The 26,952-nt window shown below is 41.2% G+C and overlaps 4 protein-coding genes across 11 annotated transcripts in view; 2 read left to right on the top strand and 2 right to left on the bottom strand.

Moving 5' to 3' along the window:
- Nucleotides 1-54: 54 nt before the first annotated feature.
- si:dkey-90m5.4 (leucine-rich alpha-2-glycoprotein) lies at nucleotides 55-5,416 on the bottom strand. The gene is made up of 4 exons (XM_007257024.4): nucleotides 5,345-5,416; nucleotides 5,117-5,219; nucleotides 3,672-4,015; nucleotides 55-880 (listed from the first exon to the last, which is right to left on the bottom strand). The coding sequence occupies exons 3-4, from the start codon at nucleotides 4,003-4,005 to the stop codon at nucleotides 231-233; spliced, it is 984 nt and encodes a 327-aa protein (XP_007257086.3). The 5' UTR covers nucleotides 4,006-4,015; nucleotides 5,117-5,219; nucleotides 5,345-5,416; the 3' UTR covers nucleotides 55-230.
- A 2,549-nt stretch (nucleotides 5,417-7,965) lies between these two features.
- On the top strand, nucleotides 7,966-15,915 carry slc10a4 (solute carrier family 10 member 4). The gene is made up of 3 exons (XM_022664317.2): nucleotides 7,966-8,471; nucleotides 10,326-10,536; nucleotides 13,612-15,915. Exons 1-3 carry the CDS (start codon nucleotides 8,113-8,115, stop codon nucleotides 14,155-14,157), a joined length of 1,116 nt encoding a protein of 371 aa, XP_022520038.2. The 5' UTR covers nucleotides 7,966-8,112; the 3' UTR covers nucleotides 14,158-15,915.
- A 1,873-nt stretch (nucleotides 15,916-17,788) lies between these two features.
- Nucleotides 17,789-19,545, top strand: zar1 (zygote arrest 1). Its single transcript, XM_007257025.4, has 4 exons — nucleotides 17,789-18,512; nucleotides 18,885-18,977; nucleotides 19,050-19,124; nucleotides 19,196-19,545. The coding sequence occupies exons 1-4, from the start codon at nucleotides 17,814-17,816 to the stop codon at nucleotides 19,337-19,339; spliced, it is 1,011 nt and encodes a 336-aa protein (XP_007257087.2). The 5' UTR covers nucleotides 17,789-17,813; the 3' UTR covers nucleotides 19,340-19,545.
- Nucleotides 19,546-21,805: 2,260 nt separating this feature from the next.
- fryl (furry homolog, like) overlaps nucleotides 21,806-26,952 on the bottom strand; it is a 154,444-nt gene continuing 149,297 nt past the window's right edge. For 6 of the 8 annotated variants that reach the window (XM_049481839.1, XM_049481841.1, XM_049481845.1 and 3 more), the window contains 4 exons: nucleotides 26,881-26,898; nucleotides 26,035-26,145; nucleotides 24,205-24,398; nucleotides 21,806-24,021 (listed from right to left, as the gene is read on the bottom strand). In XM_049481839.1, the coding sequence (XP_049337796.1) occupies nucleotides 23,736-24,021; nucleotides 24,205-24,398; nucleotides 26,035-26,145; nucleotides 26,881-26,898 (609 nt within the window). In that variant the 3' untranslated portion in view covers nucleotides 21,806-23,735. The remainder of the gene's footprint in view (nucleotides 24,022-24,204; nucleotides 24,399-26,034; nucleotides 26,146-26,880; nucleotides 26,899-26,952) is intronic. The other 2 variants (XM_049481840.1, XM_049481846.1) reach the window with 1 other exon arrangement.

Genomic DNA, 26,952 nt, shown 5'->3' with positions numbered 1-26,952 from the left:
GCATATTTGTCATGAACAACATGTAAAACATTTCTTCTGAACAGGAAACAGTGGTTAATTTTAATATGGTTTTGTTTAATAATTGTAATACTCGCAATTACGAATTATACGTTGATATATATGTGAACACTATTTGTAAATCGCTGTGCTGTCCTATTTTGTGGTTCTTCTTTCTCATCTTTTCTCACATTTTTACACTGTCATCCAGCTTCTTCATCCCTCCTCATTCATTAATCTGCCAGGCCCAGCTCTTTGCGAGTGAGAGTAGTGATGGCTCTGTCCTTCAGACTCTCAGGTGAGGCACATGTTGGCTCAGACTGCACTGGCTGCTTGTTCAGCCGTTTCCACAAGTATTCCATCTTAGCATCGCAGTGCCAGGGGTTCAGGTTCAGCTCCACCCAGCTGATCCCTAAGCCGAGGGTTTCTGGAGCCAGGAACCTCAGCCTGTTCTCACTCAGGTCCAAGTACTGCAGACGGTCCAGGCCGTGAAAGACCATGGCAGGGAGACTCTCCAGCTTGTTCTTCTGCAGGAACAGGTGAGTTAGATTAACGTTTTGGCTGAAGGCCTTAGCATCCAGGGACTGGAGTTTATTGTTGTCCAGGTAAAGTCTCTCCAGGGCGGGAAGCGAGTGGAGGCTGTCGGCTGGGAGCTCTTCCAGGAGGTTCTGAGAGAGGTGCAGAGTCTCCAGGCGGCCCAGGTTCTTCAGTAGAGCAAAGGGGGCTTTCATGATTCTGTTCCCTGACAAGTCCAGCCAGGTGAGGTTGCTGTTGCTGGGCAGCCAGTCCGCATTCGCACTTGTGAGCAGATTGTCTTTAAGTACGAGGTTGAGCAGCGGGGCATGGTAGAATACCTGAGCAGGTAAGTCATTTAGCTGGTTTCCTATGAGGAGAAAAGAACAGCACAATGAGGAGAAAGCACTCCATACAAATCAATACAAATATTGTGAATACTTTTTAAGAGTAAAAAGCAAATGTATTTTATTGAGAATTTAAGTGATGGATTAACACAATGTAGCATGTAATTGTGAAGAGGCAATTATACATGGTTTTCAAAAATTTCAACATTTTAATCAAATAGAAATCTGAAAAAAGTATAATGGGCAAATGTGACAGAAGTAACACAGTAACAAAAGTATATTAGCACTTAGTAAAGCCATCTTTTGCAGCAAGTACAATTGTACCAGCTTTGCGCATCTAGAAACTGAGATTTTTGCTCATTCCACTTTATAAAACAGCTTAAGCTCAGTCAGGTTGGATGAAGAGCGTCTATGAACAGCAATTTCATGTCTTGTCACAAAACTTCAGTGGTATTTAGGTCAGAACTTTGACTAGGCCATTCTAACACATGGATATTCTTTGATCTAAATCATTCTACTGTAGCTCTGGCTGTATGTTTAGAGTCATTGTCTTGCTATAAGGTGAATCTCCTTCCCAAGTCTTTTGCAGCCTTGGGAAGGTTTTCTTTTGTTTCAGGATTGTCCTGTATTTAGCTCCATCCATTTTCCTATCAACCAGCTTCCCTGTCCCTGCTGAAGAAAAGCATCCCCACAGCATGATGCTGCCACCACCATGTTTCACAGTGGGGTTTGTGTGTTCAAGGGGATGAGCAGTGTTACTTTTCCGCCACACATAGCGCTTTACATTTCTACTTATCTGACCAGAGCACTTTCTTTCACATATTTGCTGTGCTTTCTACATGTGTTTTGTGGCAAACTGCAAACAGTACTGTGCTCATTGCTCAAAGGGATATGTTTTTATAACTTAACTCTGCTCTAAACGTCTCCACAACTTTATCTCTGGCCTGTCTGGTGAGTTTCTTGGTCTTAATGCTGATGTTGTCTGTTCACTAGTGTTCTCTAACACACCACTGTGGCCTTCACAGAACAGGTGTATTTATACTGAGACTACATTACACACAGCTGCACTCTGTTAACTAATTAAGTGACTTCGAAGACTAAAAAGTCTAAAAAATTTAACTTTAATTTTACTTTAAGGAAAACAAATGAACTAAAAACTAAAAAAGTATTAAAGGATAAGTGAATTGCAGTTATAAAGTCATTGCTAAAATAAGAAAATAAGGTAACAGGGGTGTTCTAAAACGTTTGACTGGTAGTGAATATTGTGTTCCAGTGTGTCTGTGGATTAAAAGATAACAATGTAGTTTCCATACTGAAATCTGAGAACTGTACAGGCCACTGAAGCAATAAAAAAAATTATGCTCCAAGAACTACATGCCACATGTGTTTGGTCACTGGACTAAGAGTCCCTTGACTTTTGTCATGTTCAGTGGAATCTAAAGCATTGCACTGACCTGTGGCATATGTCTTCACAAAAATTAGCATTTTTTCTGTTTTCCCTGATAACACTGGCAGCTGATTTGGTCTAATACTGTTGTAATACAATCACGCTTGTAGGCCCTTTCACTGGCTCATGCAAACAATGGTATTTCTGATTTGTAGCTCATGTTATAAATAACTGGAAATGCTCCATTTGTATGAAGGCGGGTTATACTAGTAAACTGGCAGCTCGATTAGTGTTTCAGTTGGTGCATCTGTTTGGCTTAGTGCAGGGGTGTCCAAACTTTTTTAGTTGGGGGCCAGAAGGAGAAATATATTTGAAGTCACGGGCCACAGACTCTGTAATATGACAAATAATGAAATATACCACTTTAAATAATACTTTTTTCCTGATTATTTCATTTACACACCATTTTACTTGACTAACTTATCTTTGACAGTGTTGTGTAAACTAAGATTTTTCAAATTGATGTTTAATTTCATGATGTCTCTTAATATAAAACTCCTTAATTACGGCAACTTTTAGACTCTTTGGCCCATTTTTCTGTGCTAGAAATGCGCACCCTCTCAGCTTTTAGACTCTTTTGCCACGTTTTTCTGTGCTAGAAATGCGCACACTCTCCGCTTTTAGACTCTTTGGCCCGTTTTTCTGTGCTAGAAATGCGCACACTCTCCGCTTTTAGACTCTTTGGCCCGTTTTTCTGCGCTAGAAATGCTCACACTCTCCGCTTTTAGACTCTTTGGCCCGTTTTTCTGCGCTAGAAATGCGCACACTCTCCGCTTTTAGACTCTTTGGCCCGTTTTTCTGTGCTAGAAATGCACACCCTCTCCGCTTTTAGACTCTTTGGCCCGTTTTTCTGCGCTAGAAATGCTCACACTCTCCGCTTTTAGACTCTTTGGCCCGTTTTTCTGCGCTAGAAATGCGCACACTCTCCGCTTTTAGACTCTTTGGCCCGTTTTTCTGCGCTAGAAATGCTCACACTCTCCGCTTTTAGACTCTTTGGCCCGTTTTTCTGCGCTAGAAATGCGCACACTCTCCGCTTTTAGACTCTTTGGCCCGTTTTTCTGCGCTAGAAATGCGCACCCTCTCCGACTCCGACTCTTTTATAAAAACCTGCTTAACAGCGGGCCAACTTTCATTCTATTTCTAACAGACCTCGCGGGCCGCTCCAAAAAAGGAACCGGGCCGCAAATGGCCCGCGGGCCGTAGTTTGGATACCCAGCTTAGTGTACCCAGCTAGACCTCATCTGACCACTTGAATCAAGTCAACTGAATAACAGGTGCACATGTTATAAAACAAGTGGACCAGATGGAAATCACCAGTCCAAAATGTGGGAAAGGAGACACTGGTGTAGTGCACTGTAGTCACTCACCCGTGAGGTCTATGGTATGGAGATGAGGTAGGCCCATAAGCATGTCTGCAGGGAGAGTGGATAGTCTGTTCCCTGGTAGGTGAAGCTCCTGCAGGAGGGGTGTAGCTCTCAGCTCATGGGTGGTGATACTGTCCAGGTTGGTGTACTGAATGGTCAGGGAGGTGGTGTTACCTGGAAGACTGTCATTAGGGAAATGGGAGAGAGAGGCATCAGGACAGACCACCTCAGTGGATTTACTGCTGAAGTGACAGGTGCATCGCTGTGGACATGAGAAGACACCATGATCGCCGGAAGAGATGATAATGTTCAGCACAAAGAGGACCCAGAAACCCATCTTCACAAGCCTGCCGGAAATAAAGAGGACCTTGGCTTTACATACAATATTGGCTTTTCATTCAATGCTTTCTTGTTTTTCCTAAATTGTGTAAATGAATATTAAAGTCATTCAGACTATAAAAGAACACATTCGGCATCAGGGAAAAACTTAAAAGTGTTAAACAAACCAAAACACTCTGAGAAGCATTTAGGTGCTCTTATTTAGGTGCAGTTAACTTGTGGTTTCTGACGCTGGAAACTCTGATAAACTTATCCGGTACAACAGAGGTAACTCTTGGTATTCCTTTCTTGGGATGGTCCTGATGAGGGCCAGTTTCATCCTAATGTTTGATGGTTTTTGCGAATGCACTTGAGAATACTTTCAAAGTTCTTCATATTTTTCGGATTGACTGACCTTCATTTCTTAAAGTATTTTTTCATTTACTTAGTTGAGTAGTTCTTGCCATAATATGGATTAGAACATTACTCAAATAGGGCTATTCACTGTATACCAATTATACTGTATACCTTTTCACAACTTTACAACTGATACTCTTAAACAGAGCAAGAAATTCAACTCTTGACAAGGCTCAGGTGAGACCACTCTCATTTGTCAAGTAGACATATCTTTAATGCACTTGGTGAGTAAAATAACATGTTGACTGTTTGTAAGTGTGACACTCTATGACTTCCAATTTGGATAGCTGCGTGAGCACGCGCGGCGGCCGGTGGGCGTGCTGCTGGCCGCGCTGTGCCAGTTCGTGCTCATGCCGCTGCTGGCCTTCGTGCTCGCGCTCGCCTTCTCTCTGGACGACGGAGCGGCGGTGGCGGTGCTGCTGTGCGGCTGCTGCCCCGGGGGCAACCTGTCCAATCATGCTACCCAGGTAAGCTATAGCAGTCACCAGCACATAATGCATTTGTCAAGAGTATAATACTTCAAATGTATAGTTTTAGTTCTAAGATAAGTATATGTAAGTTATCTGTGAATAGGCGACACACAAAACAGGAAAATAATACAGTTTAGCACAAAACACAATTAATATGTATCTTTATTAATCAATAAAACATGACAGTAATCATACTCAGCACTTAACAACACCAAAAGAAAGCATGAAGAAAGCAGTCCTTACCTCTCTGATATATGAAGCTTTCTCAAATTAATATAATTCCGTTCCTGATTCACTTTTAAATGCCCTTTCCACAGGCTTTACTGGAACATCGGTCAGAGGAAATCTATCATTAAGTAAATAACACAGAACACTGAGTCCGTTAGTCCCTGACTCGAGGATGCAAACTATTACACATGTGATAAGAAATAAAATAACACACAGCTTAAGATGCAACTCGTTAAAACTCACCAAAAAAGTATTTGTGTGAACTTCAAAGGTTTTTGTAATGTGGATTCTGACCAGATCAATAACAGTGAATCATTTACTCTGAGGCTTTAGTGTCATCACACATTGCATAATGTTAGACATCCAGTAAATTGCTGTACAGGGAAAACTAATTTTATTAGCAAGCCATGTTTGTGTGAAATCCTGCAATATCACTCTGCCTTGTCAGTCCACGTGATTTATTCACTTTATGTGACAGTTCTGCTTTTTTTTTTTAATACAGAAAGGGACATGAAAAAAGTGAGTTACACTTCCCAACTGTAGAGGGAGCCCTGGAGTAAGAAAACACAATTCTCCATACTGCTGCTTTAACAGGTCATTTCATTAAAGTAAAACTCTTTGATTTAAGTGCAGACTTAAGTAAAGATGTGCTTTGTTTAGCTTTGCATTACAAATAACCTGTATAAAATACACATACAAGCTGTGTATGTCACACCAGGGGTGTGATGACTCTCCAGACCATCCCTGACTCTGTTCTGCCCAGTTCTGCAGTTGTTTTCTGTACAAACAGACAAGGGCATTAGTCTGTAAGATGCATGGTTATGTTTGATTACTCAACCAGAGTGGTTTTCTGTCTGCTCTGTGCACACTAATTATCATTACAGTGTCTTTAGTCCACTGGTTCCCAGTCCTGAGGTTCTCCTGTTTTATTCCCCACCAGATATACTAATCAGCTCATTAAGAACCTGTTTCTGAGTTGACCAGTAAACCAGTAACAAATTAAATCAAGCAGAACAGGGAGCTTTCCAGAATAAGAGGTGAAAACAATTGGTTTAATGCACACTAACTCACTATCTCCTTATTCTGCCCAAACCCCTGCTGTTATAAAAAAAGAATCTTAACCAGAGCTGCATCCAAAGCTGTGGCCTATTCATCCCCTATTTATCCCCTACATGCAGATCACTATATAAAGCAATATTATTGGAAACAGAATTCAACATGTAGGAAAGGATTTCAGACTTCTTGTTCGGTGTGTGAGCCCACTGACAGCTGATTGCTTTAAATAAAGACTGTATCCCTCAGTGTTCCTCAGAGAAAGTTTGCATGAATGTGGTCAAATGTATCTGGATGTGCTGGTCAGCATGAAAGCTGACAGGTTTGTGAGAGGTGTGGTGCTTTTTAAAGAAAATGATCCAATATTTCATATTTGTGCGTGACAAAAGTATGTGAACCTCTGCTCCCAGTATCTGGTACTGCAACTTAACGTTTCCAGTAACTGTTGATCAGTCCTGAATGCCAACTTGGACGAGTTTTAGCTCATTTCTCAGTACAGGAAAGTTTCATCTCTGGGTTTCCTCACATTTATCTGCTCACTTCAGGTCCTTCCACAACATTTCCGTTGGATTAAGGTCAGGGAGTCTTGGTCATTCCAAAACATTAATCTTAATCTTTTTGAACCATTAAAAGAAGAACGTGTGTGCTTAGGGTCATTGTCTTGCTGCATGACCTACCTTCTCTTTCGAGATTTAGTTCATGAACAAATGTCCTGACATTTTCATTTTGAAATCTTAATATAATTGGGAAAACAGGCCCAAACCATGATACTACCACCACCATGTTTCACAGATGGGATAAGACTATTAAGCTGGAATACAGTGTTTCCCTTTTTTCAAACTTTTCCCCTTCCTTCTAATTTAAACCAAAAAGTTCCTTTTTAGAATTATCCGTCCACAAAAAGTAGCCAATAGCCTTTTGACTTGTCCATGTGATCTTTAGCAAACTGCAATGTTGAGCAGTGTTCTTCTGAAGGTGGACTCATGAACATTAACATTAACCAATGTGAGAGGGGACTTCAGTTGCTTAGAAGTCACCCTGCGGTTCTTTGTGACCTAGCTGACTATTACACGCCTTGCTTTTGGAGTGATCTTTGTTGGTTGACCACTCCTGCGAAGGGTAGCAATGGTCTTCAATGTCCTACATTTGTGCACAACTGACATTCCAGGATTTTGGTACATTTCAGGGGTGGTCAGGGGTGATCTTCAATTTGATCATTTTTAGTCATATATTTATTAAATAAGGTAATAGACTATCAAAAAGTTTGATTTGTCAAGCTCAGGTATCGAAGCAGTTTTTTTAATTAGATTATGCAATATATTTGGTAACTTACAGTAACAGGGTTGCGAGTAACAGGGTTGCAAATCTAGGCTAAGTTGTGGTTTACCCCAGGAACAGATGCTAACTGTAAAATTTAGCAAAGTATACAAGATCAAGGACAACATGGTTATATAAGTATATAAAGTAAATTTTGTCTCTACTCATTAATCTTACAATATGAGTAACAGGGTTGCGTTCACTGAGTGACACACACAACTTGGACAAACATATTTGGAAAAAAAACTTGGAAATTATTAGAGCACTTAGACTCTTGGTCTTGCCATGTGGGCAGAAAATGTCCTTGTGATGTCACTTCCTTTGTGCCAGTAGACAAATATTTTGTAATAGACTGTTACTGTAACAAATTACCCCATCTGAAAAATCTGGAACATTCTACAACAGAAATTTACAATACACTACATTACATTTGGCAGACACTTTGGTTCCAAGCGACTTACAATAATGATTCACATTTAGTAATAGAAGACAGAAGTTCCACATATGTAGTGTATGGTGAATGCTTGGCGTAGGTGCGCGCCACCCTCCACTAGAGTAACAGAGAGGAGGAGGGGAGGAAGGAGGAGGTGGGGCACGAAACGCCGAATGTGAGCCGGAGACGCTCGTGCGCTTCAGTCGCGATGGAGAGCCCGGGCGCTGCGCTCGTGGAGATGCCCGCGGAGGGTCCCGCGCCCTTCTGGGACTCTCCGCTCAGCCACGGCATCAGCGTGTTCGTGGCCTTAACGCTGGGCTTCACCATGCTGGGGCTGGGCTGCACGGCGGAGGTGCGCGAGCTGCGTGAGCACGCGCGGCGGCCGGTGGGCGTGCTGCTGGCCGCGCTGTGCCAGTTCGTGCTCATGCCGCTGCTGGCCTTCGTGCTCGCGCTCGCCTTCTCTCTGGACGACGGAGCGGCGGTGGCGGTGCTGCTGTGCGGCTGCTGCCCCGGGGGCAACCTGTCCAACATCATGACCCTGCTGGTCAACGGGGAGATGAACCTCAGGTACCACACACACACACACACACATTGTGACAACGTCTCTCTATGAACAGTGGCTACATTTATCCAGTTATAAATCAACTCAACTCAAACAAATAAAACTAAACTTTAAACTTCTTCAGTACTTTTAGTCTTTAAGGAACATGACTGTACCATATTACTGACTTTTAATAGTTGTTAATAGTTTAGTTGCCCTGCCCAACACAGGGACTTTATATTTTATGTTTATATGTAAATGCAATTTCCCATCAAAACATTTTGGTTAGTAGAACGTTTTCTATATGTTACAGTTCATGTTTTCTGGATGTTCTTAAACATTTTTATTTAATGTTTTTAAACGTTCTGGTAATGTCACTTCACTTTGGATATGATGGGTATTTTTTAATGTTTCTAATATGTTAATATTCGTCTGGGAACTTACACACGTTTTTAGAACGTTGTTGGAACATTATTTCTCCAAGGTTACAGGCTAACCTTCCTGGAACCTTTTTAAAACATTGATAAACGTTCTTATAACGTTCTCTGCTAGCTAGGTTTTACTCATGAAAAGGGACAAATATATGTTTTATATCCTAGAAATGGATAGTAGTGAACCTCTCGGGTGTTCTCATCTTTGGTTCCATGAAGAACCTTATTTATAGGGTAATATAGATTTGTCAGGTGGTGAAGATCATCAGGCACACAAAATCTGCATCTAGATCTAAAGATTTATTGCGTTATTTTTTTTTTAAAACAAACTTAACATTCTTCCATGGCATTACTCAAAAACCCAAAAGCCTTCTTGTAAGTATATTTTCTAGTTTTAACATCACGCATCACATAAAAAGTGACTTGATGATTAGAAGTAGCTATATAAAACGTGTGATCAAAAACAAAAAAAAAGGTTTCTTTATGTCTGTGCTCAGTATAGCTCAGAGACTATGCACTTTACGGGGACCAAAGTATTGGGACACCTGCTCATTCATTGTTTCTTCTGAACGAGTTTCTTCAGAGTACTAAAAGAGGGTTTATTCTGCTTTTATTTGAGTAACTGTTTGAGTAACCAGAGATGGCTTGATGAGTTGATTGCACTTAGCAACAAGAGCATTAGTGAGGTCAGCATGTTGGATGACCACCACGCCACCTCATTCCCAACCAGTGGCAGACTCAAGGGTGGGGCAACCCCACCCCCCTCACCCCTTGTGCCCCCAGTGTAAAAAAGTGCTTTCTAGAGGGGCAAAAAGAGAGAAGGTTATATTGGTCATATTTATTCTAGTGATAAAGTGCCTAATAGGATGCCACTTTAAATCATAATCTCCAAAAGATTAATTATTTGAAAAAAGGGAGGGGGTGAGGTTTAATATTTTATCTACTCTCGCTATCTCCTAATGTCTTTCCCAAAAGCATTGTAAGCAACAAAGCTCAATCCTAGCGGGTTTAAATCTCTATAGTCCAATTAAGCAATTATGCATTAACCAACGCATATGAGGCAATGTTAAATCAAAAACGTTTTTCCAATATAAACCTTAAAAGAAAACAACGTTTATTGAATGTTCTATGCTATCAGAGTATCCAGTGTTGCTAAAATGTACTTAAAGTAAGTAAATCACATTGTACAACATATTTACACTTTGATATCAAATTTCCCCAAATGGTTTCTTTGTTTTGCTGAGCTTTAAGTGTATTGTTGCTGTTGTTGAACTTATTAAGGCTTTATTTTGCTTCATTAAACTCAGTAAAACCGTGTCTGAAGCACCAACTTCAGCCTCGGGTCTGAAGCTCTGTTGAGTTGTGTTTTACTGTGCTTAGTAGGGTCTGATAGTTAAAAACTGAGTTGTATGAGTTGTATGACTGTAATGTGAGTGTGTTGTTCTGCAGTGTGATCATGACCATCTCCTCCACGCTGCTCGCGCTGGTCTTCACGCCGCTCTGTCTGTGGATCTACAGCCGCGCGTGGATCAGCGCGCCCGCCGTACAGCTGCTGCCTCTGGGCGCCATCACGCTCACTGTCTGCAGCACGCTCGTGCCCATCGGCCTCGGGCTCGCAATCCGGTACCGATACCCGCGCGCCGCCGACAAAGTGCTGAAGGTGAGAAAGCAACACTCTCTCTTTTACACTGCAGGTCGAAAAGTATACAGACACCACTATTAATTGGGTTCGTTTACTTTTGCACACTTTAATTGGTGCACATGTCGCTGACACAGGTGTTCAGTTTCACACACAGCAGATATTTAATCTAAATAAATAAAAAAAGCCCAGCAGCTTAAAGCACAACTAAACTTGTGCTAGACAAGATGTTCCTCATTGCAGTCATGTGCTTCTTTCTAGTCCAGACATAATCAACCAACATAATAATATAACCTCACATTACCAGGTTGATTTTTTGCTGACTGTGGATCAGAGATGGCTGTGCCAACTGCTAAATTCGATTTTTATCAAATCAGATTTAAGTCACTTTAGGTCCTAAATCAGAATTCATGTGTCTTTTTTGGTTTTACGCTGCGCTACGCTCTTCTCTCTCTAGCTATAGCTGCAAAAACACCAAAAGCAAGCCAAGCAGCCTGGTCTTTTTTCTCCTCCTCGACCCGACCATGTACTTCACATCAGCTGTTTACTCTCCACTCCAGCAAAGGATGCTCTACATACGAGCTGCAGACACTTTCATTTCCCTTTATAAAGCTACAAGTCATCTCTCAAATATGACGTTTTTTGTTGGTGGTGAAGAAGGTGACGTTTATACATGTAATAATGTGCGCATGTGAGGCATTTCAGGGACAGATTCATTTACATTACATACAGATACAGATCTGAAAAAAATCGGATCAAATCCTCACAGCAATGTTCCAATGTTTAAGTTGTAAAGAAAAGAGGCCTTGCAATGAATAACTATGAATTAACCATTTCTTAACAAGTGTTTGACAGTTTACATAAAATGTTTAGAACCTAACTTTATATCCACACTTCATTATTGTCATAATTAAATTACAACAGTTCCATTGGCCCAAAAATGTAACCCTGTGGGACTCCATAAGATAAGTTAAATTAAACAGCTAGGGTTAAACAGTACTGTTAAACAGTACTCTGTATTCACAATAATAACTGGATAATACTAATAATCCTGGGATTTAAGAGGTTGAACAAACTAAATATATACATATACAAGAAACTAAATATACACATATGCAATATACAGACATATTTGTATAAAGGCACTTTAAAAAATATTAAAATAGTAAAAAAAATACCTGATTTGTCCCAAAAGGGAGAAATGGTTATGGTTATGTTTACAGTTCAGTTCACTGAAAGGGCTCAAATGTTGGTTTAGCACATATCTCCATATTTTATTATAAGAAGAGCATCAGAATTGATGCTAAATTACAGTTACACACTTCTACACTGTAGTAAGACAACAAATTATACTTAAAATGAGATGCTATTTTGTTTAGACACTTGTTTATTTAAAATGTATTACGTATAAATAAATCTTTACAACATAACCCACTGGACCTTATTGTATCTTACAGTAAGTTACACCTTGCCTGACATCCCAAAATCCCACCTCTCATTTCAAAAAGCTGCTCAGAAACTTAATGTGATGACACTATATCCAGGACCTGACCGTTGCAAAAAGAACAGACCCCTGGGGTCAGACTGATGTCCTATGTGCACTTAAAAGGGTCCTCCTTTCAGTTACGCTTATCTAACAGCAGTCTGGGATGGGCTGGATGGTGAATGAAAGATAGAGGGAGAGGGAGGGGGGAGAAGTGATAAAGGAATGGAGAGTATGAAGATGTGTGTCACTGCGTGTGTGTGATGTGGTGGGGGAGGAGAGATGTGCGCATTAAGGAGAGTGGCTAAAAGCAGGCTGCATTGTCACTCTGGTGGCTTTGCTCTTTTCTCTTCTGATAAATGGCAAACAGTAAGCACACTTCTGCGCTTCTCTATTATGGCACTCATTCAGTTCAGGCTTCAGTTTCTAAGTGAATGTGTCAGGTGACACATTTTTATCACCTTCTCATGGAAATATGCACTTTCTTCTGTCTTGCGGATTTTGCTGCCTGAAATGTCATTTTTTAAAATGTCAGTTTTACACCAAAGCAGGAAGATACCATTCCATTTACTGAATTAACATATACAGCATTAAACAAACACAGAAAGTGTGGATTAATGATTCACCAGTTAATTCTTTCTTACTAGGAGTAAAACAATATAGTGCATTATACCACAGTGTATACCACTAGAGCATTAGCTCACTGGACTATCTACTGTGTAAACTCCTATAGTGTTAGGAGTAGATTAACATTTTATTATTTTTTACTGGATTAGATCCGTGTTGTACTAACAATATGTTAGATTTACTCTTTTTCTACCATGTTGACTCTTACAATGTCTTTTTAACTGTTTCCACTAGATTATTTTTGTTTACCCCTTACAATGTTAGGTTATCTCTTTCCCTACTGAATTAACTAAGTGTTGAATTACCTCATTACTGTTAGAGTAAATCTTTTTTTATACTAGATTAAATGAGTGTTGCAGTGGCACAGTTAAATGTAACTTCATTATTTGTGTTTTAGAACTTTTTTTCTCCTAAAATGAGTGATGTGTTAATCCTTGCAGTGTTACATGAACATGTATTTCTGGACTGAAAAACTGATGCATAAATATTACAGTTTTCTGTTGGATTGGCTACTGAATTAGTTCTTGCAGTATTAGATTAGTTAGTTTTTCATTGGTTTATCTGTGTTGTGTTAGCTACTACAGTAGTTGTGGTCCACAACTTTTTTATACTGATGGTGTTACATTTATCTCCATTGTTATGGTGTGTCCATCTGCATGTCATGACACTACTAAAAGCAGTTAGATCAAGGGTGTCAAACCTTATCTGGAAAGAGTGGGTTACTTTCATAACAGCCATTTTATTCCAGTTTGAAGACTGACAGACTGATTAAACAAGGTGAATCAGGTGTGCTGCTAGTTGTGTAGAATGAAAACCTGCAGCCAAACCAGCCTTTGACTTTACATCAACTCAGTTACCCTACATCCTTTGTACTGACATTTAAAAAAGGAAAATTTTGAATAGTTGGCTTCTCCACTGTAACCTGATCACTAGTTGACTAGTTCTGTCATATCTCAAACCTTTATTCACTCTCTCCTGTCCACCAGGTATCGCTGTGGCTGCTGTTCGTCACACTGATTATGCTCTTCATCATGACCGGCGTCATGCTGGGCCCTGAACTGCTGGCCACCATCCCCCCCTCAGTCTACGTGGTGGCTGTGCTGATGCCTTTGACTGGCTATGCGGCCGGTTACGGCCTGGCCATGCTCTTTGACCTGCCACCCAACAGCTGCCGCACTGTCTCTCTAGAGACGGGCTGCCAGAATGTGCAGCTGTGCACTGCCATCCTGAAGCTGGCCTTTCCACCTGAGCTGATGGGTGGCATGTACATGTTCCCACTGCTCTACGCACTGTTTCAGTCGGCCGAGGCCGGCGTGTTCATCCTGGGCTACAGAGTATACCGTAGAGAAGTGCTGCGCAAGCAGGACCTGGAGCAGGACGGTGACGATGACACCAACATCACCTACAAGACACTCAAGGAGGAGGATGGGCCTTTTGATGCGGCCTATGGCTCGGTGACCGTAAGCGACCCCAATACAATCGTGCTGGAGTCTCGGGGAGGGGAGTCACTGGGGAGCCCCACACCTGTATAGGAGGCTACAGTATGTTCACATTAAACATCCAAAAAGCTGATGATGTCATGACTTATGTCAGTCCATGTAATCAACCATCCACCATTGCCTCAAATATACCCACTGCCTCATGCTGATATACAATGACTTTGTATTGATTCTGTGTAAACGCTCATGATAAACTGGTCCAAGGAATAGTTGAAATGCAAATGCAGCATCTGTTTACAGGGATTTTCTGCAGAAATTGTGTAGTCAATGGTCAAATTGGGTTTGTGATGGTTAACAAAAGAGAATACATTCCACAGCTTTGTCATTTTACTGCATGAAAACAGCAGCAATGGTGCTGAAATGTGATAACCCATGTAACGATGCATGGAGTGTGGTGCTGTTTTGTGTTTTGGATCTAAGCCTCTGTACTTTAAAAAAGCCTGAATGCAGGACTAATCCACCATGCTCCACGCCTTGGAAAAGGGTGGGGAAACTCCATGCCTATGCAGGATGCAGTCTGACCGCAGACAGACACTGGACCCCACAGACATTCTACATCTGCCCATGTCATTGCTGGCTGCTGAAGCATTATAACTGAAATCATGCAGTGGGTAAAAATTTATTACCACATGGTTGGTGAGCTTGGACATACTTTTGGACATTACAGCTGTAATATCACCTGTGCTGAATGTAGAACACTGGTATCAGAAGAAACTGAAGTACAGTGTCTTGCAAATGTTTCCAACCCTGTCTGTAGTCTTCAGGTTTTTCTGAATAACACATGACAGCAGGTTCCAGCTTGTATATTTATTGCGAACCTAAAGGAATAAGTTTTAAATGTAAGATGAATCTGATGACTTTAATTACATTTGCAAGGCACTGTGTAAGTAATGGAAATGGATTAAGTGCTTGTCTTGGGCTACACTGAAAACAATTATTCTGCACTATTCTGCACTCAGCCTGTGGGCTGAGTCTCAATTACAGTCTATAAAATCTGCACCAATAAATCTTTCTTCCAGTTTCTCACACAAGGGGCCACAGTAAAATATTTCAGGTTGTATTTCCTCTATATATAATTTTCAGTTACATCAATTCATTATTATCAGATTCTGATGCCTGGTAAATTTTTTTTTAGAAATGTTGTTTTTTTTACGTCAGGTAGGGTGGGGATTTGGGGGGGTAACAATAATACTTATTACCCACAATGGGGGCCTCCATCTCCAAAACGGTGACTTTACAGGAGAAGGCCATTTTGAGTTTTTTCCATGTAATTTTTCTATTGGTCTATTTATTTACAGTTATTTACACAGTGTACAGAGCAGCTAGATGTGCACACAATAGAGATAACTAAAACAGACAAAATAGAGATACATGATTTTCATTGGACAGCAGATCAGCATTATACATTCGATTCTTGTTCTTCAGACATTCTGAAAAATATATCTGCTACCTGGTCGAGACAAGTGTATTAATTTTTAGTCTTTGCACAGTTCTACTATTGCAGATCTGTTCGAATTTGTAAGTTGATATTATGCAAATCAAAAATGCTGATTTAATAGACATACAGAGAGCCGTTTAAAGCAAATTACATAAAAATGTGTTTTTAAAGTGAGTGTGCCAAGTAACTACTGTGAAAAAAGGTCAGCTTTAAAAAGCCTAAACACTGAGATCAATAAAATCAGTCACAGAACAAGACTTGCTTCTCCATCAATCATTTAAATGTAAAATTGTTGAGAAAAAGTATATAAAATCAGATGCCACTGTTATGAATAAACTTACAGTGTAAGTGTTTATTTGTTTGTTTGTTTTTTTGATAAAATACCTCTTTATAACTCAAGCATTGCTTTCCTCTCATAAAGCACTCTGGGGAATAACACAGCAGGGCCAGGGTAAAGAGGGTGGCAGATGGGTAAATTAAGCTCATTGACTTAGCGGGTCCCTTGTGTCCCACAAAACCAATCTCTTCAATGAACCTGCACACTGTGATTTATGCATAGCAGCATACAGCGACACTTAAAAAAAGTAAATGTGCCAAAAAATGCTTTGCATGATGCCACAGAAGAGCCACTTGCATAACGTATGTTCTGAGTACAGAACTAAAGGAAACTTTTTAGTATATTCAGCATTCACAGTGCCTTGAAAAACTTTTTCACATTTTTACATTACACCCACAAACTTAAAGAGTTTTAGTTGAAATAAAAAAATCAAAGTAGCAAGTGCTATGTATGCTGAAATACATAAAAACATACATAACAGCAGAGTAGTCAATTTGTTTGGATAGAATGATAAATAGCATATTGTTATCTGGCCTTTTGTTTAAAAGCTATGTTAATGCTAACAACACAGCTAAATGCTTAACAGTGAATGGTGGATATATTGGCAATGTCAGGAAGTACGTTGTGCTGTGCACAGGCTCTACAATCCTCCATCCTTGGTTTATGAATTTGTGGAGTCATAACGGCACAGGAAGTGATTAAGCCTAGTCGTATATTGGATGTTTTTTTTGGAAAATTTCTATTCAAAATGCAGTTTAGTCTCAGACGATTTACAAGCTAGACAAACTAGCAAATCTGTGGCAAACAGGGAATAATGGTAGCTAGCAAGCTATAGTTTAAACTGACAGACAACTCCAACAACTTACAATAACCTGCCTAGCTGAGTAGATGTTCCACAGTGAAATAAAGTTGTTAGCTAGGTTATCTAATGTTAGCTGCTTTATTTTAGCGTCGAATGTTTTAGCTTGGTAGCTAAAGATAGCTATAAACCCAGAGCTAACGATAGCCAGCTAGCTAGTAAGCTAGCTAACACTTATTAGAAGTGCACATAACAGCCTTTGAAGTCATGTAGAGACCAGGGAATATACTATCTGTTGCTCATCACTTAGTATCTGGTGCTCACCACTTAATATGTGGTTCACAGAGGTTCACAACTTTTTCACATATAAAATCTGAACTAAAAATAATGTACCAAATTATTCAACATGTGTCCCTTAATTGTTTTCATAATATTAATCTATAAGTAAATTAAATAGGGAAATAAAGAAAAACATTGAATGAGAAGATGTGTTGGAGTGGACCGTTGGAGTGGATCATTGGAGTGGACCTGCCCCACACAGTAGAAAGCTCTGGAAAAAAATAAGACACCACTTAAAAATGATGAGTTTCTTTAATTTTACCAAATTGAAAACCTCTGGATTATCACAAGCCATCAAACCAGGATGAACTGCTTGAATTTTTGCACCAGGAGTGACATGAAGTTATCCAAAAGCAGTGTGTAAAACTGGTGGAGGAGAACATGCCAATATGGATGAAAACAGTGATTTGTGTTATTTAAGGAAAGTTCTGCATCTTTTTTGTTATTTCAAGCGTTTCTCATTTTCTGCAAATAAATGCTCTAAATGACTATATTTTTATTTGGAATTTGGGAGACAAGTCAAAATAGCAAAATCAGAGAAACTGATTCAGAAACTTAAGTGTTCTCTTATTTTTTTTCCAGAGCTATACATGGTGATTATATTGTACTATATAGTGGATGATGTAATATTGGGGTCAGGTTTACCTGAAGCAGTTTTCGGAGTTTGCCTGCAGTGTTGGCGCTGATTGGCTGTGACTGCACACCTGCAGCCAATCAGCGCGGCTACTTAAATCCCGCGTGCCGAGGCGTCCGTCGGCTTAGCGAAGAGAGAGAACATGGCTTCATACGGAGACGAGTCCCTCGACAGCTATCTGTACACCTCCTACAACCCTTACTCCTACAGATGCCCCAGGCCCAAGGGCTGGAGGCACAAGAGCTACCTGGCGGCGTACGGGGACAGCGACAGCTACCTGGACACCTACCACCGCGCGCAGCTCAAGTCCATCCTGTCCCAGATTAACCCCAACCTGACGCCCCGCCTCAGGAAGGCCAACACCCGGGACGTGGCCGTGCAGGTCAACCCCAGGGCGCACGTGTCCATCCAGTGCTCGCTGGGGCCGCGCACGCTGCTGCAGGTGCGCAGGCGCGACAGTCCGCGCGCGCGCAGGATTGACGGTCAGACCCCCGGCAGCCCCGGTTCCTCCAGCAGCGGCGGCGGGAGCCCGGGGGGCGTCCGGTTCCCGCGCACTCAAGCAGTGTACTCCCCCATAGCCAGCAGGGGCCTGGCCTCCTTCCTTCAGGAGGAGGAGGAGGAGGAGGAGGAGGAGCGCAGGGGAGCAAAGGAGGAGGAAGAGGAGAAACAGCAGCAGCAGGAGAACAAAGAGCGCAGGAGCTCCAAACAAGCCAAAGATGAGCTTAGTCCCGACAAAAGCATGGAAGGAAGTGAGCAGACTGGAGTTGTGGATGGAAGTAAGAGTGAGGCTGAGAAGAGTGGGCAGGAGGAGTCCAAGATCAAGGGCAGAGTGAGGTTTCAGGTGAGCAGTTACTGAAACACAGATTCATACTGTTAAAAAGAAAAAGAAAAAAAACTTTACACAAGTTTGGATTACTTTTTTTGAGTTGTGGGAAAAAAAACACTATATACTTTTTTTTCCCCTTCTCCAGCATTTCAAAATACAGTGCTTTTAAGCTAATACTAACAATAGGTGTACATTGTCCTTGCAATTTCTTCTGACAAAAGTTTGTACTAAAGTACATTTGATATCCAATGGTTTCTGTATTTAATAACCTAGGGTTTTCAATAATAATCTAAGGACCCCATGCCCAACAAGGTCCACAGACCTGAAAGAGGTTTGGAAAATTCTGCTGACCTGTAGTGAATTAACCATCTTCGCACATGTCACTAGTTTCTAGAACAGAAGTACGGCTACTACCACTGCAGAGACTGCAACCTGCGCTGGGAGAGTGCATATGTGTGGTGTGTTCAGGGCACAAACAAGGTACATGCACAGTTTCTTACCTAGACTGTTCTCTTGCTGTAACATGATCACAATGGTCGTCTCTTCTCCTAGGTCTACTTCAAGCAGTTTTGCAGAACATGTCAGAAGTCATTCAACCCATACCGTGTAGAGGACATAACCTGCCAAGTAAGCTTGCCCTTCTTTGCACAATGTCTTAGTCTGTGTTGAGTTTCATACTAATGCTCTTTGTTTTGCAGAGCTGTAAGAAGGCACGCTGCACTTGCCCTGGAACAGCACGTCATGTTGACCCTAAAAGACCTCACAGACAGGACCTGTGTGGTCGCTGTAAAGGCAAACGGCTCTCCTGTGACAGCACCTTCAGTTTCAAGTACATTATATAACCCTTGTGGTGGAGGTTCCTGCACTGCTGTTTTGCCCCACTGCTTGGCTGTGGGTCTTGGAATCAACAGCAAGCCTCAAGTGGCGAGACTAGTCCTTGTTAGAAGAGACCCAGGACAAGGACCTGAGCTCTGGGATTTGTTCATGTTGATCAGCAGGGTTTTGCAGGAACCACTTCAGAAAAGTGAAATAAAGGCAATAACAGCAATACTGTGGTCTCATTTTATTGTCTCCTTGTTTCTGAAAGCTGGAAAAGCTGGGTGTAACGGTGGACTGTTGGTTCAAGGAGGTGTTTTTGGTGTGAATCAAAACCCTTCATGAGTGTCTTTCAATATTAAACCAACTTGCTCAATTGAACTAGGCAAACTCTACCCATTTCTACAACCATGTTCTGTGTAAATAAATGGTTACATCAGTAACTGTAGAAAAGCACAAAAAAAAAATCTCAATCTAATATCTTCCGTCTGTAGTTTTGATGTACATGTTCTGATGGTTTGTGTGGTGCAGTGGATACCACCACCACCTGCCAGTGAGCTATGTGGTGGAAGTCTGGTTCAATTCCAGGTGTGGGTGACTATGCTGTGCTACACCCAAAAATCCTTTAAGTTTTTGGGCAAGATTCAACACTACGTTGTTCCACCTCTGTAATAAAAACCTTGTCAGCTAAATGCTTTGAATGGAAGTAATGTATAGCTCTACCCTCATGTTTCCAAGAAACTTTTTACATTGCTGTGCTAAATGGGCACATGTTGCATTCAATGAATAAAATGTGCTGCTTTTATACTGAGTAACTCCAACTAGAAATGAAGTGATTGTGCTGTAGCTGGAACTAATCAGGTGTTTGCCAACTAATGTTATAGTTCTACATGTTGGAATCTAGTATTTATACTCTATGCTGTCTTGGGCAGTGATCTGGTAACACTTTGTCTGTTCCTGACGGAGTCTGGATTTTTCCAAAATATTCTGTGGTTTGTGATATGACTCACAGCAGCGCAGGGTATAAGCGCTACGTGCTTCTCTCTCATAACCACACATCTCTTTGTGCAGCTAAAGCATGTACTTCAGATCAGCTGTTTTCTCTCCTCTCCAGCAAAGGATTATCCACATAAGAGCTGCTAACTCATCCATTTCCCTTTATAAAGCTACGAGTCGTCTCCCAAATATGAAGTTTTTTGTTGTTGGTGAAGAAGATGGCGTTTATACACGTATCAGTGTGCGCATGTGAGACGTTTCGTTCACATTACACACAGATACAGCTCACTTACATTTGTGAATGTAAACTGTCAAGATTCGATCTGAGCAAAAAAAACTGATTTAATGTGGCTTGTAATGTGAACATAGCCTAAGTTGCAAGTAACAAGTAAATGTCAAGTCTTGACACTTATGTTCTGGGTCATGTCCCAAGTCTTAAACATAAAGGGCCCTATTTTAGTGTTTAATAGGTAAGCCATCAACCATTCACCTAGCAGGGCGTCAGAGCGTCTTTGGTATCGTAACCACGGGAGAAGTAGGCCTTGTGCAGCTCAAAACATACAAAAGGCATTAACTAATTCTCTTCAGAAATCATGTTTTTTTTGGGGGGTGTAACATGCAATAAACCTGTCAGCGCATCACTAGCTATTCCCTTTAAGATATCAATGAGCATCAAGACAGGACTTGCGCAGGATGTAAGATAGGGCCCCAAATCTTGGTCAAGTCACAAAATGTAATGGTAATGTACAATATTTGCACACAAAAAAATATATGTATATATTAGGTAAAATAAGATTTGCAGTTCAGGGGTACTATAAAAGCCAGGATCTCTACCGTGAGAAGTGTGAAAAAGTGCAGTGATTTGATCAGGTAGAAATCCATTTGTGTTCACCTTCTCTTAATAGTCAATTTATATATATATATATATATATATATATATATATATATATATATATATATATATATATATATATAAAATTCACTAGGTTTTAACAGGTTCTGACTTAGATTGGAAATGAAAAGGTAAAATTTGACTAAGTACTGATTTACAAAGCTCTTTGTTTCTGACTATCTATTGAGATTCCCTCTGGCAGCTTCCATATGTAAAGATGTACAATCGCCATTATCCCATTTTGAAAATCGTATTTAAACAATAATTTGGTTAATCAAACGATTAACTGAGCTGTTTGCTTTGTGAGAAGAGGGCAGGCCAACCACACAAGTAGGCAAATCGGGCTCCACTTCTGGTCTTTGGACTGTGGTTGCAAAATTGACAAAACACTACATTTCTGCCTCAATTTCCTTACAACACAAAAAAATAAGAGAAGAAAATGCCTTCACGTTTCACGCCAATTTTTCAAAGGAAAAATTTTGCTGTGGGTACTAGTTTGTTGGCATTGGCTTACTTTAGATCCCAAACTTACTTGATGATCTTAAAATGAAACTGGGCTTGGAACATTTCACGTATACACAAACTTCCACACAGAGAAAACGGCTGAGTTCGATTAGGTTTTTATTTATTTAGGACAGGGGAAGGCAAATGAGTGAGATGAAAAGAATGGAAAAAGAAAAAGAGAAAACAGAGAGGGAAAAAAAAAAAACACATGGGATAATGCACCTCTAAATAAAAACTAGATTTTCTCCAGGTAAATAATATATCCATATATCCATTAAATAATTAAGAACAGCATTCAAAATGTACCAGACAAGCAAACAGAAGAGTCCTGTGAGGAATGGATACAGTGATTTCTATATATTTTTTTTGTTTGTTTTCATGTTTAATGTGCCGCAACACTGTGGCGTCTCTCCTGGTCCGCCGGCCCGGCGCTTTGCGTCCTGCGGTCGAGCGAAGTGAAGCACAGTGGCTTTTGAGAAGTGAGGCGGAGACGCCACTCCGTCAGTGCCGCCCTGAGCCTGAGCATGACCACAGGGACAACATGGACAAACACCGCCCCCCCCCCCGGCGGGGGCTTTCTCTGAGCCCACATCAAGATCACAGTGGAGATTAAGGAATGCATATGGTCAAGAGCAAAGGTGAGACTCACCCACTCTCTGCTCTCAGCTCCCAGCTAGGCTTGCTTGTTAAGAGAGAAAAGGCTGAAGGTCAGGGGACTTGGGTAAATGATGGAAAGTGACTGTTAGTGACTGTTACAGCTGGAATTTCTGTTTTTTTTTTTTTTCTTTTTTTTTTTGCATTAGCTTCATACTCTATTCTGGTCAAACATTGCATTACACAAATGTACAAGGGAAAAATACTGCTTTTACACTATACATTTCATCTAAAATATATACAGAGTACAATAAGTTATTGATATTTCCATAATGAGTTGCAGCCAGTTGTCGCACTTTGTGGGTGCATTTTAATGTGCTAATGTGCATGTGTGAGAGAGAGAGAGAGAGATAGAGAGAAAGAGAGAGAGGAGGAGATAGAGAATGTGTGTGCAAATATCGGCATATGTAAAAACACACTTGCTCATGCGCGCGCCATACACACACACACACTCTCATACGCACACAGACACGCGGGGGCACACACTCCCTGTGTCTCGTCACACACTGACACATGAGTCTATGGTTGTCTACAGGCAGCTACTTATTTGGTTATAGAGTAGGAGTTTTTGTTAGAGCAACCCAGTGAAAGCTAAAGTTTCTCCCCAATGCAGGTCAATAAAGTTAACCAGATAAACCTCTCTTTATACAGAGTCTGAGAGCCAGGCCCTCGCTTCTCGATAATACATTAAATATCCTAACATTTACAACCTAGGGCTGTTAGCTCTAATAAAAATACATTTCTCAAAAAAATAGTTCTTGCAGTGCTTTTTCACTTTCAAGCATGCGTTTGTTGTTTTCTTATATGTACTTATTGTTTTAATTGTGTTTAATGAGCACAAGGTGAAAGGAAGTCCCTAACGACTTTTTTCCGCCAGTTTACACACCGCTTTGTATTTATGGCTATGAGCCACCTGACTAAACACCTTTTCGCTGTTCCAGAGCTTAAGCAAAGCAGATATCAACCATTGGTCATTTTGTTTTCTCCCATATGGACACTCCAGATGTTGTAGGTCATTCAGCCAAAAAAGCTTCAAGTTCAGCGTCATCACAGCCCAGTGTCTGTCAAGTAAACAAGTCCTCGACCAAACCGGTCCTCAATTTCCGCATTCGCTTCAGCATCGGCTGAAACTCGACCATGTTGCATCATGGGGAGAGGGGGAAATGGAATTGTGTTTTCAGTTTTTAAGTCAGTATGATCCTCACACACATCCTTTAGCCCTTTAAGATAAAGTCTCTAGAAATGCCCCTCCCCCCCCCCAAACCCCTTACACTCACACCCCAACCACAGATATCTCAGACACTCACTCCTCAGTCCTCAGTGCTGCCTCTTACAAAACTGCTGAGAATTTGGCAGCCCTGCTTTTCCCGTATCCATCACAGGCCTGTGCTGAGGACTGTGCTGTGGGTGTCGATCTGGGTCTGGGGCGTGGGTGTTTGGTTGTGGATGAGGCTCTGAGGAGTCTGGGCTCGGTGTAAAGCCTCGCGGATCTGCAGGTTGAGCTCCATGAGGCGGGCGCTGGCCTGAGACAGATCCCTGCTTGGTCCCACCACGGCCAGGCAGCCCGTCTGGCCGAGCGTCTGGTGTCGGAAGTAAATATGCAGCAAGGTCTGCACCGCGTCATCTTTCTCACTGCCGAAAATGTCGTTAGGCCACAAGCATCTGGACGGGGAACAGGAAGCAGGAGGACAGTTAGGAAAAGAGATGCAGTGAAGATCATTCTTACGGAGTTAATACTGACTGAGCCTCAGTAGTGTGGCGAAAAATACAAATATGAGCTCTCAGTGTGTACGAAGCTCGTCTGTGTGCTGAGACTCTTTCAGTGGTGAGTTCGTGAGTGTTTACCTGAAGGCTTTGACCTGTGCCAGCGCAGAACTGAAGTCCTGTGCCCGCAGACTCTCAATCAGCGAGTGGATGGCCGTCTCTGTGTTGGACTGAACTGCCTCAGACACGCTCACTCCCTCCTGTCCATCACTCACTGACTCCGCCTCCTTCAGGCAGTGCTCCAGGATGGCCAGCTCCTCTGACATGTTTGTTACCTAGAAAACAAACAGCAAAAATCTCTTATTTTCCCCACAAGAGTCATTTCTTACAGCCAACTTCTAAAGAAAAAAAAATCTTTAAGCTGAATGTGCACACAATCTGTGTGTAGTCTATAGAGAGCAGTAAGTGTGTTAACATTGATCTGTGATTAGTGGTATGGCCCAGCTCTGGCGTGTGTGTGGAAGATCAGTCTCACTCAGAGACCTAATCTAGTTACGGCTACAGTGTAAGAGCTCCGAGCACAAACACAATTTATAGCATACGCGCTGCACTAACAATACGAGACAGCTAATAAATTATGTATGCGGGCTAGCAGTTAGTACGCAAACCTGTGTGCAGGACAGCATCCAATTCATTTAGCCATTTTTATAGCAATTTAACTGAAACATGCCTAGGCTTTAACACAAAAAAATAAAAGAGATCCGTTATGAGGACATCGCCTAAAAATAAAATCATTAGGCTATGCTTACACTGCAGGTAAACTGGCTGTTTTTTTTTAAGAAATCTTATGTTTTTTAGGCTAATCACACTCTTCTTTTTAATGTGACTAATATCTGACATTTGCCTAAACAGTTCACATTCCTAAACTGCTGCGGTTGCCAATAAAAGGAATGCAAAGTTTCGGTTTCATCTCTGCCAGCATCACAGCAACTATTAAGGATTTTCTTTGGCTGACTGTTGTTAAAAAACTAATCAAATAATAAAAAAAGGCACGTCTATCGGCCACAACCGCTTTGTTTCTTTCGAGATTTCATCTTCATGTTAAACTCAATACAGGGTTCATACACCTTTTACAAGGTAAAATTCAAGCACTTTTCAAGCACTTTCAAAGGCCCATTTTCAAGTTGTTCCTGCACCTTTCAGCTGTGGTAATGATAACGGTTCTATCTCAAAACTACAATTCAGTGATAATCAATATATCACAAAACTATTCTCCACACTCCACCCTTTTCTTTAAGCATTTTTTATCAGTCAGTTATTTTTTGTCAGTTATTTATTGTAAAGTAAATGAAGTTAGAATTTAAAGCATTTTCAAGCACTTTCTCCAAAATTACGCATTCAATAGCTCCTCCATTTTCACTTGCTGTTGTGTTTACGTGGATCTCCGTTGAAACACGTGCCCAAAGTGTAATTACAGTGCATGGCAGTGGACAAATAGCTATTTTGTCTTGATTCTGAGTTTAAAATTACCGGACGACCACAGAGTTCAGTGAAAAACACATACATGGTCGTTCCGGACAGCAATAAAATCACAGAGGACCCAATAAAAGAAAATCACCCCAGGACCTGGTGAGAACCTAATCCCATCCACATAGGGCTTAAGCCTAATCTAAAATGACTTTAAATGCTGTTTTATGGATTTTCTTGTTTAATGCCCCTTTTTAAATGTTTAGCATTATTATTGTTTCTCCAGAACACTGTGATGCTACACTTACATGAGATCCTACATTTCAGGCTAACACTGTTAATAAGAAATGTTTTTTTTTAATTGTATGCCTGGTTAAGTGTTACAAGCTTAAATAAAAAAAAAAAAGCATTTTGAAAGCTAAGGCTAATTCATACACATCATGCATCATGTCAAGCTGCGGTGCCTCCCCTTGGACAAACACATACACACACACAGATACACACCTCAGCCTCTCTCTTTATGGTGTCCACTCTGCTGACGAGTTTACAGTAGGCCTGAAAGAGCAGCAGCAGCTGAAAATGGAGTTTATACAACCTTCGACACAGCTCCAGCTCCTACAGGACAGATGAGAGAAGAAAGAGAGAACCAGGCATCATCAGTTCAACACACACTTTCTTCTGCTTGGTCACATAATCAGCAGGAAGGTCACATGATTAAATGAAGGATTGGATGTATAGATGGATGAACAAATGAATGGATGAAGGTCCTGGGTTAGAGAGGCAGGATAAAGGAGTTTAACCTCTCACTCATCTTCAGCACTACCGGTGATTAGTGAACCCCACAGTCACATGCTACTGTCACACTTCACCTCTCTTCACGAACTTCATGCCTGTATAAACTGATCTTCTGCATCAGGAGTGAGGAAGAGGGAAACGAGCCGGGAGTGAAGAGCATGCAGAATGAGAGGAAAATGGTTTAATGCCTTCTTTTCTATTGCCATCCTCCTTTCCGTAACCCATGGACACACCCCATTCACTATAATCACAACATCGTCATTAATAAATGATTTGTGCATCAGGCTTTTAAATCATGTTAGAAAACGAGCACAGACAAGAGCAAGGGTCGAGGTACGAGTAACAGCACCTGCTCAGGGCAAGGCATTAATGAAGCAACGTCATACGTATTTAACCTCCAAGTCTGTAGTGGTGTTAAAGAGACAACAAGGCGGAGACAGGCTCTGATTGGTTTAGCAGGACGGGGTTGTGTTTATGATGAATGGATGAAAGGGTCAGTGTGTGTTGCCACGGCGACATGATTACGGAAAGGTCAAGAATACGAGAACCACTTACTGCTAGAATTTCCATTTGCTAAGCAAAGAGGGAGAGCAGGTCACCAAAACACAACAAAACAAAAAAGACGGA

Source organism: Astyanax mexicanus, chromosome 1 (genome assembly GCF_023375975.1).
Source record: "Astyanax mexicanus isolate ESR-SI-001 chromosome 1, AstMex3_surface, whole genome shotgun sequence".
NCBI lineage: Eukaryota > Metazoa > Chordata > Actinopteri > Characiformes > Acestrorhamphidae > Astyanax > Astyanax mexicanus.
The sequence above is the reverse complement of the archived record's forward strand: the minus strand, read 5'-3'. Positions and strand labels throughout refer to the sequence as shown.